General features: G+C 55.4%; 1 protein-coding gene across 1 annotated transcript in view; it reads right to left on the bottom strand.

Annotated features, from left to right (window-relative positions):
- The window catches only part of LOC132213907 (protein Daple-like), a 133,937-nt gene extending 123,177 nt beyond the window's left edge, over positions 1–10,760 (bottom strand). The window contains 9 exon segments of the mRNA XM_059660787.1: positions 1,731–1,849; positions 2,494–2,634; positions 5,986–6,039; positions 7,717–7,826; positions 7,829–7,865; positions 8,179–8,260; positions 8,958–9,076; positions 9,519–9,659; positions 10,677–10,760. Of these exon segments, the coding sequence (XP_059516770.1) occupies positions 1,731–1,849; positions 2,494–2,634; positions 5,986–6,039; positions 7,717–7,826; positions 7,829–7,865; positions 8,179–8,260; positions 8,958–9,076; positions 9,519–9,659; positions 10,677–10,760 (887 nt within the window).
- Positions 10,761–12,622: the final 1,862 nt, after the last annotated feature.

Here is a 12,622-nt window from a genome sequence, read left to right as displayed (position 1 = left end):
TTGCTTTTAAAATTCTAAGTGAGATGAAAACATAAGGTAGAAAAAGGCAATGTCCTCCTTTGCTTTTAAACAGCTTCAATGCGGAACAGAAAGGGAGCACAGACCTGAGAAGAATGGGAGTTCGCGGCCCCTCCCTGCCGCCAGCAGGTGTGTGACTTTGGGAAAGTCCCGGGGCTTGTTCAGGAGGAAAGCATGACTGTCTGAGGGGTCAGGGTTGTTCCCTCGCCTGTCCCTCCAGGCCACACACTCAGCTCTGGGAGCCTTATCACACTGTACTGCTAGTAGGGCTGCTCACGAGCACCCCAAGAAGCAGAGTAATGGGTATCTTTGGATAAGACAAGGGCGAGGAGAACAGCGATCCTTTGTTGGCGCCCCGTGGGCCAGGCACAGCCTAATGCTTCACTGCCTCCTCTCACAAGATACCCATAGCAATCCTGTGAGGCAGCTTCATTACCCCCATTTTTCAGATAAGAAAACTGAGGTGCAGAAGAGGTCACCTGGCTAACACGTATAGGAGCCAGGACTTTAAACCAGGCCTTTCTGACTCAAGAAGCCACCACCCCAACCACACAAAGTACGTTCACGCTTTGTTCGTGAGCTGCCAGCTGAGCAGTAGGAGTTGGGAACACGAAGAAGAAGTCAGTCATTGAAAGGCCTCACAAGCTGCACTGAGCATCTGGATCAGGGAGGCTTTCCAACCCCATCAGCCACCTTGGTCTCTAACAAGCACATCTGGTCTGAGCCAGGCCCTGCCAGCTGGCACCACTTCTGTGTCCCACCAGGGGGCAGTGTGCTCCCCAGGAACCTGAACTCCCAGAGCCTGGGTTCCCAGGACTGGGGAGACACCAAACCACGGAAAGAACTAACTTCTCACACAGACTCGCAGTTCAGTGAACTGATTTTAGGTTTGGAGTGGATGGGACGCCTTGAAGAGAAGGAATCCCCAGCTGCTTTCAACAGCCTTTCCATGACGCTGAGGAATGTTGCTCAGAATTGAAAAAGCAGCCCCTCCCCAAACCAGCCTAAGGCCCTCCTGGCTCTGCAGAGCTCTAAGCAAACCCTAACCTGCACTCTCAGGTGCACGTGTGCTATTATTGGACACAGGAACTGGCTTGTTGTTTGCCGGGTGCTGAGGCTCCTGCTGCACTGCCGGCCACCACACCCACGTTTCCTGGCCACCCCCTCACCTCCTCTGGGGGCTGGGAGGGGGCCAACACCAGAGGGAGTGGAAGAGGCCTGGGTCCCCTGAAGAGCAGCCACTGAGCAGCCCCAGCCCAGGAAGACGGAGAGCAGACCATACCCATCTGTCCGATGATGAAATCAACGGAGGAAACCATGCCCCGGGTACAACTATCATGGAGGCGAGTGACCACTGGGGACGCCTCCTGCATCCCGAGCTTCCACTCCTCCCCCGGACAGATCGAAGACCCCCCTGGGCATCAGCGTGCTGTCACCTGGAAGCTCCTGGCACTGGCTGAATGGAAGCTGAGAAAACTGGCAGCACTTCCTTCGCATTTCGCGGCCTGACTCAAGGTGGCCAGGCCCTTCATGTTCTTGGGGAGAATTGCAATGACACAGTTCCAAATGGCCCTTCAATAAAACCCTATTTACTTGGGTAGAGGAAGGGCTGACACATGAGTTTCAGAGCCAAGGGCTCAGCTCCCTGGGTAAGAGAGAATCCACAGCCAGGCTGGCTCTCAGCCACCAGGGGCTGCTGCTTACCCTCTGACAGCTGCTCCAGCTCCCAGTGCAGGTGGGCGGGCTCCTCCACACTCTGCCCTTGTGCAGTCTTGAGGGCCATGATCTCTTCCCGCAGTTCCTCAAGGCATTTCTGGTCTGTGTCCCGGGCCTAGTGCAGGAAGTGGGGGTGGGGGGTGAGGATGTGGACTGGGGCACGCTCTGGAAAAGCCCGGGCCCCTGTGCATCTGTCCTCATTCCCTCAGGATGAAGGGCCTCCATGCCCCTGCTCAATTCCAAAAACACAGCTGCACAGAAATGACTCCAGTACATGGCCCAGCGGTGAGACTTACAGCCACTAAAAGGTATGCTGACCCAGTGACCTAGGGGATGAAGACACCCGAGGTCTCTGAGGGGTGTCTGAACAAAGTGACGTACAGCGCAGGGCTTTAGAGCAAGTGCTATGGTGACGGCAGCTCTGTGGCCCCTTAGCAGGCCTAATGCCTTGGAAAGGCCGTAGGGACTCGCACATCACAGCTCAACCCACATCATAAACGCCAGGGAGACCCTTTTTTGCAACAGAGGCCCAACCCCTCCATCCTCACAGGAAAGCAACATAGCATCAGGCCCTCTCTGTGTTGGAGGCTTCAGTGTTGCCCACTCAAGCCACTGAGCTTAGCAAGCGACTCTCCGCCCTCAGAGCGTCACTGTGTTGGCAGCAGCACCGACCCAGTAGCTGAACATCAGAGAAGGGCACAACATGAACCTAAAACTGCCCCCATCTCTGCTACACGTGGTGACCACAGCTTGTCCTACCAATTGGAGGTGGTGCAGCCTCGATTTCAGCTGCACATTCTCCTCCTCCCGCTCGAATAGCTTATCAATCCAATACCAAATCCAATGGTCCTGGAGATGGCTCTCAGTGTCCATGGAAAAATAATCGTCTCCAGTCGGCACCTGGTCAGCAAGAACACACATGAGAGCCATCAGGTTAAGGCCCCTGATCATGACAACAGCTCTTCCAGTCACTGGGCCCAAACCAACAACCTAGGGATGACCCTGCTGCCACGGGAAGCTCTGTCTCCACTTTTGAGCCCCTGCCCTTCTCCATTAGGCCAGGCCAGATGGAAAAATCCCCGCAGCAAGACACTATTTAAATTCGGGAAGGGAACACTGTGAGAGTGTCTGACATGTACAGCCTCTGTGGTTGGATGCGTGCACCTGCTGACAGGTGTGGGATGTGGCTGAGCCACTTTCTTAAACAAGGAAGGGGTGGGGCTGAGAGTCTGTCCTGGCTTTGAGGGCCGAGTCTAGGCCTCTCTCAGTCACTCCACTGATCTGGGTCATGGAACAAAATTCAGAGGAGCTTTTGTTCAATAGCAGGTCCTATTTGAACATGTCACACGCCTACTCTTAGAGAAACAACAGCTCTGGGCAGTTTCCCGGCAATGAGGGTCTGTAAGACACAACAAGCAAACCAGTACTATGGCCTCTGTGTGCCAGGCACATGCTGGGGGTGGAACACAATGGTGGGGCCCCTACAGGCAACCTCACGGGAGGCGTCCACTGCACTCACTCCTGTCCCAGTGCCCAGCACACACCGGGGAGCTGTTCAGCTCATCCCCCTCATCTCTGGTCCCGCCCCACCCCCACAAGCCCTCCCAGCGCCACTCAGTCTCAGGGCGACTGAGTCTCCCCTGAATGCACTCAGAGTCTGCAAGCACGCATCCACGGGGACATGCCCATTTCTCTTGGCGGGCTGTTTTCCAAGGCTTGCCCCACTCACGGGTTCTAACACCTGGGAGCGGGCCAGTAGCTCCTGCTTATCCATCACGTGTTCATTTCCCCGCACGGGCCAGAACCCCGGATTCTCGGTAGAGGGGAAACCGTGCACCTACCACCAGTGGACACGGTTCTGGTCAAAGCCTGGCAGCTGGAAGGGTTTGGTCAGTGACTCTGGCTTAACCTCGCAGCCCCCTTCCTGCCTGTTCCTGGCCCTGCACTAGGTGCTCTCTGTCTCTGCCACATTCACTCTTCACAACAGCCCCCAGAGGGAGGCAGGGACAGTCCCTTCCTACACACGAAGAGGCTGACTTGGGTCAATTAAGGAATGAACCCCAAGTCACAAAGCCAGCCAGGGGTTAAGCTGGGCTTGTATTCAGGCAGGAGAGGTCCAGTCCTGTTTCTTCACTGCCCTCAGCAGCCTTGCACCTTATCCTTAAGGAGCCCGCGTGGGTAAGGAGCCCCAACCACTATCAGAGCTGTGAGCCAGAGCTCATGGAGGGGCTTCTACAGGAAGGAGGCCCATCTCTCCCCTCTTGGCCACTGCCCCCAGAATTCTCATCTTGTGTCTACCCACCAGTACTTACCAGTCTCACCATATTCTCAGGCCCTGAAGGATCCCATAGCACAGCCTCTCAGTCATCCTTACAACCAACTCCTACTCAGCCTTCAAAACCCAGCCGGAATTGCCCACTCTGAGGACTTCAACTCCACTCTATCCCACCCACTGAGTCAGATGCTGGGCACCCAGAATGCCCACTATGAGGCAACACTGAACTGGCCTGTGAGCCCGCCCCCCGCAAGGCTATTCCTGCAGGGCAGGACTATGCCACTCCTCTTCGCATGGGGCCCCCAGAAGTGTTCAAAGACACTTGTCAGCTGAATCATACCATGAGGGGGAGTCAGAGGTGCCATGTGAGTTGGGCCCTGAAGGACCTGGGGAAAGGCAGGATGGACAAGTGTCCAGAAGCAGAGTACAGCATGGAACGAAATGATTTACAGCTATTCTTCCAATGGGCCTCAGTTTTCTGGGGGTGTCAGCCTTCCCCATGTATCAGGCAGCAGAAACATCTAAACCTGCTTTGCACACCCCACCACCGCAGAAGTGAGAGACCAGACCCCGAGAAGCTGTGCCCAAGTCGTAAAGTGGCAAAGGCTGGGCCTGGAGGAGGCAGAGAGTGTGAGACCACCTGCCCCGGGGCCCGATCTTAAACCCAGCTCCTACCTGCCTTGCCACCACCCGCCCTGCCCCTCCCTACACGATCGGATCCAGGGGCCCCATCTGTGGTCAGAACGTCACGTTATAAGCTCACTAGAAACGTGTTCCTATCGACGCCACCCGCTGCCAGGGCACGAGGGGCTCAGAGGTGCCTCGACCACCTCTTCTGTGATGGATGGGGACAAGGCTTGCTCCACACCCAGCAAGTGGAGTGAGAGCTGGGACTCCCCTGCGGAGCCTCCGCCGCCTCTGGGAGCAAGACCTGCCCAGGAAGCTCAGTGCCTATCCCTCTCTGAGGGGCAGAGACAGGCCCAGCTGGCCCTCAGCTGCTCAGGACCCTCAAGGCACCCGCACGTCTGCGCTCTGGAAGTGGGAATTTCAGCCAAGGACAAAGCATGGGACCAGCGGGACCTTCCAGGCACTCTCTCTCTGCCTCTGTCCTCCACCCCGGGCCCTGGCAGCAGAGGTGGGATGAGCGTTTGCAGACGGAAGTCAAGGATCCCCTGGTGCACCCCCACTTCCCAGCTGTGCCTAGGGGCGCCCAGGCCTGTCTCCTCAGGTTGTGGCACTGACACCCTCCCCTTTTATGTTTCTCAGTGGCGACACTGGACGGCCACCCAGGCCGTCTGTGGCTCCCCCTACACCCATAGGAGGGCCCCGAGTGGTGGGTGTCCACGTGACAGTCGTGTTTGGCTCTCTGCTCTGCTGCCCATCACACCCGACACTGTCACCGTCCGAAGGAGACAACACCTCTGATTCCTCCATCCTTCTCCCCAGGTTGCAAGTCTTTTCATGCTGAGATGTGTTTTTACTTGGCCTGTGAGGTCACTACCAAGTGACTTGTGTGTGCCAGGCCCAGGCATGCAGTCAGACAGGCCCTGCCCCTGCCCTCAGGGGCTCGAGCTGCACACAGGAAACCTGGTCCAGCAGGGCTGACTGGAGGCTCTGCACAGTCTGCAGGGCTGTTGGCACCACTGTGATGTAAGCATGTGGGCGCAAGCTCTGTCTTCGCTGCTCCCTGGGCCCTGGCACACGGGCCTTGGAGAACAGTGTGACTCATCCTCTATGTGGCCTGGTCTCCATGGACCTCTCTATTTCTCTTGTAATTCATTTACTAATGGAAAGTGTAAGGCATTACTAGTTTCACAGCAAAATGATTAATTGACTAGAGGCCTGGTGCATGAAATTCCTGCTGGGTTGGTCCCTAGGCCTGGCCGGAGATCGAAGTGTGAGCGCCTGGTGTGGAAGGGCAGGTCACAGCTGACCTCTGGGCCCCTGGCCCCTATGCACCCCCCTCCCCCCCATACCTGAGTCATGGTGCCCAAGTCTCCATACGGAGATGTGGTGAGCAAGGCCAGACACTGTGGGCCGGAGAGCAGTGTAGGCCTCTGGTCCACCCAGTGGTGTCCCCCGGAAGCACGGCGGGCAGCACGCTCTCTCCTGGCCGGCCTTGCAGACCAGCTCCTGCTCGAACCCACCAGGAGCCCCACAGGCCCCTGTGGTCCTGGCTGCTGTGGCCTGGCTCACCTTAAAGAGGTTGTGCGGGTGCAGGGTGGGCTCCTCCTGGGCACCCAGCACCTGAGCTCAGGGGCTTCCCTGGCGGGCGAGCCCTGGCGTCCCGGGGGAGGGTTGCAGGGGGAGTGAGAACCAGCTCGCATTCTTACAGCACCTCCATCCCTGTCACCCCCGCTCCGGGTTAGCCAGCAAGAGGTCGCAGCGCATTGCCAATGCCAGCAATGTTCCACGCCGTCCCCCGGTGGTCAGCGCATGTCATAGCAAGCAGTCGGACTCCTGGCCTCCCTGTGGAACTCCCATCCAAGGGGACAATTTGCATATTAGGCTCTTATTAAATAGGATATTAAAAATGTTGCTGCTGTTATCCAGAGGCACGCACCTTGAGAACACGGAACAGGGGTTCCCACAGGAAACCCTGCAAAAGCCCAGAAGCTCCCCAGTGCCAGGAGTGAGTCTCGCTTTGTGTTAGATCCCCTGCTCCTGGCGCAGGGCTTGGCGCCACACAGGCCTTCAGTCACTGCGTCTGCATGACTGAGCGAGGCTGCTTGGACAGGCCCGGAAAAGACACGGAGACAGAGGCTGAGCCCTGAAACCTACCCCCATCCACGGGGCAGAGTGTTGGCTGAGATGTGGGCCTGCCTTAGGTTCCCCGTGTGCAGGAGGCTGCGGAGGCGGCAGCCTGGGGAAGCTTGCACATGACCTTCCGCAACCCTCCTACCTGTGAGTGAGGGTGCCCGTGCCCCACACCTGTCTGTGCTGCAGATTGATGCCCTTCATCACCAGTAGGGCCAGGGGACCATTTCCAGGACAAAGCCGAGAGCTGGCCTCCCACCCCCACCCGTCCTGGGCCGGGCTGCTTGGGCACAGCACCCAGGGTGCCTTCTCCCCAGGGGGCAGAGCAGTGAGCCACCAACATTCCTGTGGGAACAACCATTCCCTGAGTAGGTGGGAGGAGCAAACAAGACTGGAAGAGAGGGTCCTGAACCCACTGCTCACATGAGGCAGCTGGGTGCATGGTCAGAGCATCAGTAACCCTGCCTGGGTCTTGGTCTCCATCCCCCCTCAGCCCTGACACCCTCCCCTGAACAGGCCCATAACCTCGGGATCTGAGTAGGCTACACCACGGAGAGCTTCATATGGGACTTGCCCAAATACCAGGTATTTTACCTCTTTCATTGTATAAACCTCACAGACTAGTACAGTTATCTCTGTTTTATAGATGAGGAAACAGTCCTGGTAAGATTTAGCCATAGAGATTACAAGGAGTCTTAAAGAAAAAGATTAGTGAATAGAAAGTCATCACTATAGCATGAAGGAGGAGAAGGGAAAGTCCTAGAAGAATCAGGGCCTTTCAGCCACAATCCCAATCCTATTCCTTCCACTACCAGAGGGAGCCCAGGGGACTGGCAGACAGTCTGGGGTGCAGGGAGAGGGCCAACTGGGGAGGCATCATGGCCCCTCTCCTCTCTACCAGGAAACAAGTGCCTGCGGGCTGCCTGACCCTGCTGGGGTCACTTCCATGCGGCTGCATAGAAGTCTATGTCTTTCTCCTTCTGCCTGAGGCCCATCGCCTCCATCTCCAGCCTCTCCACGCGCCTCACCTTCTCCCTCAGGGAGTCCAGCTCAGGGAGGGGGCAGGAGCAGCCTGGGCGCTGGCTGCCAACTCCATGTTCGGGGAGGTGGGCAAAGGCAGGGGACCTGGCTCAGAGCACCCTCGGGGCTGGGGAAAGGCCCAAGTCCCTGCAGCCCCAGGAGAAGCCAGGGTCGGCCAAGCTGGTCCATGTGCAGGCCCCTGTGTGGGGGCCCCACATGCTGTCACTGCACCATGTCACCCCCCAGAAGCTCCCAGGACAGCTGGCTCTCAGGCAGCGCTGCTTTGAGCAGGAGGGAGAGGTGTCCCAGGTCACGTTCCTGGACCTGGGGTCCCGGTGACTGGGGCGTCCCAGCCCCTCACCCCCGGCCCACAGGATAGGCCTCCTGCTCACATTGCGCCGGGCCTCCTGCAGCTCCAGCACCAGCTGGTACAACTGATGCCTGGCGTCCGCCAGCTGCTTCGTCTTCTCCTCCCTGCGGGCGATGAGAACACGTGGTGAGGGCTCCTCAGAAGCACCCGGAAAGCCCACCACCTGGGAGACCACAGCGGTGAAAGAGGGGGTCCTGGCTTCTAGGAGTGAGGAGGGCTTCTGCACGTGGGGCTGCAATAACGCTCTGGAGTCCAAGGTGAGCTTTAAGTTGTCACTGCAGCGCTCAGACTACACCACAGACCTGAGCTTTCCTCTGAGGTGCAGACAGGGAAGGAGCCCCCAGAGCCACTGCTCCCTCCACAGTCAGGCAGGCAGGGAGGCCCCCTGGCAGGGAGGTGAAGGGGGCAGCTTCCCAGGAAGTGGGCATGGTGCCATCACCAGCTGCAGGAAAGGGGGAGCAGGCCCACTGGATGGGATGGGAGAGACACATCCTCCCTCCAGCCAAGAGCACCCACACTGGGCCAGAGGCTGAGCAGCAGGCTGCTGCTCTGAGTCTGACAGGTCTGGACTGGCCAGAACCCTACAGGCCCCGCAGAACCCTGCTGTGCAGGCCCGGGGAGGGGAGGGAGCGGGCTAGCCCAGGGCCCAACAGGGACCCAGCTCACAGCAGAGCCCCGTCACCCCAGGGCACTGTGAGAGCTGCCCCTTTTGCTGCACCACATGGCAGTGAACCACATGTGTGAGCAACGCGGGTGACACAGGGCACAAGAGCAGAAAGACCGGGTCACTGGGGGACTCACAGCTCCTGCCTGACGCCGCGCAGCGTGGCCTTGGTGTCCGCCAGCTCCACGGCCAGGGGCTGCGTGTCCTCGCTGGGGCGGCTGCTGGTGTTCCACTCCTGGGTCAGGGTCACGACCAGCTACAGCAGGGCAGACAGAGGGGTCTCACCGGCGTGCTCCTGTGCCCGGCACAGTGCCCGCACTAGAACGTGGTGAAGAATGACCAAAAGACGGAAGAAAGTAAAAGAGAAGATGGCAGCCGAGACTGCAAAGCCAGGAGGGAGGCAGGAGAAAGTGGGGAGTTTTTAAGAAGTGAGGATATATTTAGTGAGAAAGAAGGGCCAAGGGAATGGAGCAGGCTCCCCAAGCTCAACCTCTGAGCTCACACAGTTGTCTCAGGGGACTGTGCCCTGCAGGGAAAGTGCCCACACCCTGCCCCCTCGGAAATGGGCCAGGAGGACAGACAGTGCGCAAGCTTGAGGGGAAGTCAGGATGAGGAGCGCGACCATAACTAGGGCCCCAGACCCAGGCCCCTCCCCACTGTCCCCCAGGCTGTTGAGCCACCCGCAAATGCAAACACACCTCCCTGTAACTGTCTTGCTCAATTAAGAGCCTCCTGAGGCGACAGGTCATGTTGCTGGAGAGAAACTCCAGCTCCTCCAGGGCCATGTCTGGGGCCTCCAACCTCTGCAAGTTAAACAGGGTCTCCTGGTGGTGGGTCACCTGAGGGCACACAAGGGTAAGGTGCTGCAGAGGTCGGGCAGGGAGCAGCGCTGGGGTCCCCGAGAGCACCCACCTCCCAAGGCCACGCCCCCTGGGACCTAGGCCCACTCTCCCACAGCTGACCCACCTCACTGACATTATTAACCCTCAGCCACCAAGTTCCTGTGGGGGCGGGCAGGCTCCTCAGCAAGTGCAGCCACACTCTGCAGCCCAGCTCTTTCCTCACACACCACTGCTGCTGTCACACTAGCTCGAGGAGGACACTGACTTCCCACCGGACAGCACTCCTCCCAGTGTGGGAGCTCCCTCAACTGTCCCAGGGATTTCAGTCGCACACCACCCATGTGTCACACAAAGAGGGTAAGCCTGGGAGGGGAGGGTCAGGAGGGATGGCATCTTATTCTGCAAATAAAATCTAACGCGAAGATGGCAAAATATCAGAGCGATTATGTCAGAAGGTTGGGTCCATGACAATCTTATATTTTAAGGAAACCATTCATAACCTGAAATACTTCTCAGGAGAGCCTGTATCTCATCCCCACTGGCCACACAGGACCACCTGGTTCCCCTTTCTGCCGGGTGTGAGCGCAGGCCCATGGCCTCATCCTCACTGGGCAGCCTCTCCTCCACCTGCCGACATCACCTCCTTCAACCCAGGGACATGCCCTTGACAGGGAATCAAACCTGTGACCCTTTGGTCGGCAGTCCAACACTCTAAACCACTGAGCGAAACCATCTAGAGCCTGGACCCGCAGCCTAGCCCGCTGGCAGGAGCAGTGAACTCATCTCAGTCCAGGGCTGGAAGCGCCAGGGGGTCCTGCACCTGGTGCATGGGCTCCAGAGTAGGAAACCCCTCAGGTTCCCAGGCCAGGACCCCCGCCCCCAGTTTGGAAACCTGTGAAGACCCCTGAGTCCCAGGACTGCTAGTGTCCAGGAGGGTGGGGTCTGTGGAGACCCCAGGGGGGCGGGAGAAGAGCCAGGGCACCCGCAATGGGACAGGGAGGCAGGTGCACTCACCCCCGCCACCAGCGTGCTCTGCAGAAAGAGCTCCATGAGCTCTCGTACAGTAACGTCCATCCTGAGGCTGTGTCCACCGTCCATCGCTATGCACACAGGCTCTGGGCCCACCGTCTCTGAGCCCACCAGCTCTGCGCCAAGCAGTGCCAACGGCTACTCGCCCCACATTCCAAATGGCTCATCACCCCACATTCTAAACTGCTGTTTGCACCACATTCTAAACTGCTATTTGCTCCACATTCGAAAAAGGCTCTTTTCCCCAAATTCTAAACGGCTCTTGAGCGTGTATTCCTAACAGCTCTAGGACCCATATTCCAAAGGGCTCTAGCAGGGAACACAGCTGGGTCAGAGGCTGTGGCAGCTCCCGGCCAATGCTAAGTGCTTTGGAATACACAAAAATTATGACACACTCCCTGTGAAATTTAAAATCATTCTGGGCACATAAAATATGAGGAAATATAAAAGGTCTATGTCTACATCCTATGTACTTATAAATGTAAATTAACCACTTCAACATAATTTTGCCAATCTCCATTTTTAATTATTTTTTCCATCAGCCAAATTGCAGAAATTTGATCAGTTCCTTTGAAGTAACCATTCGTTTTATTTTGTTAAGTCTGACCTAGTAGCTCAGCTTGGGAGTTCTCTTTCCCATCACAGTGAACGGAGACCCTCCAGTTGGTAGTTCATACATTACAACACCTAAACCCACCAATTAGCTGCCTACAAAACGATTTGATAGAATATTAACTAGTAAGTAATTTAGAGGAAAGAAAAATGAACAAAATAAAGCTGCGTATTTGGGAAATATTTTAACAAAAAGAGCCTGTGCATAGCTTTCTGTGCAAGGAGCATTAAACTAGCACATGCAAGAAAGACATTTAGAGAACAGATATGCAGGTATGTCAGAACAAATTTAAACATCTAGGTTGTCAATCAATGAACTAGAAGTGTTTTAATTACTTTCTAAACTAGTAATCGTTTTATTTTGGTTAACTAAAAATTTTATTTTGATTTAAAATAAATTTAATTTTTTAAGTAAATGAAATCTTTGGACTTATGATAGAGGGGGGACAAAGTACCAGTTAGCATTTTTAGTAACTACCCAGCTCCAATAAATATTACAAATTCCCTAAAGTCAAAGAACAAAAATGAAAAAAAAAGCCCACCTACAGGTGTTATTTTTTCATACTCACCTAAATCAATTCCTCTTATAAAACCTACCAAAAGTCTAATAGCCTTCATTTGTGAGAAGCATGATGAGATTTAAAATAATGCAAAACAAAATGTGACCGAAATGGGAAACAAATTTATAAATGTAGTTACCTGAACTGAGAACACAGCACATTACATATAACTTAGAGATTCTTGATAAATTTCTTTAATGATTATGCAAATCAGGATTTGAATAACGGTTGATTATATGAGCTTATGCCAATGAGATATTAACTGGATACTAAAATTTTAAACTCTCTGCTTCCAAATTTCAGGGCCAAGGTTTCAGAGAAATGCAGCACAATTTATGGGACAAGAACTGTTTTAAAGAAAACACGTAACAGTGACATAGAAAACAGGGTCAGGCAGACTGAAACCACAAGAGTGAGTGCAAGCCAGGCACAGTGATGAGCACGTTGCACACATTATAGCTCATTCAATCAACTCAAAGGCCTCCAGGTGTTCCATCAACTCCCACTGACTTAGCTGAACTTTGGACCTCAGGTATGCAGAAATTCTAGGAGTAATATAAGGTTTTCTTTCCTGAAAACCGGTTCCATGCCCTGGCTGCTATGGCTCAGTTGGCTGGAGCAGCATTCCATTCACTGAAAGGTTGTGGGTTTGATTCTAGTCAGGCCATATACCTAGGTTGTGGGTTCAATCCCCAGTCAGGGTGTATATGGGAGGCAACCGATCAATGTTGCTCTCTTACTTAAATGATTCTCTCTCTC

The sequence above is a fragment of the Myotis daubentonii genome, chromosome 12 (assembly GCF_963259705.1).
Source record: "Myotis daubentonii chromosome 12, mMyoDau2.1, whole genome shotgun sequence".
Lineage (NCBI taxonomy): Eukaryota > Metazoa > Chordata > Mammalia > Chiroptera > Vespertilionidae > Myotis > Myotis daubentonii.
This window is presented reverse-complemented; position numbering and strand designations above follow the sequence as displayed.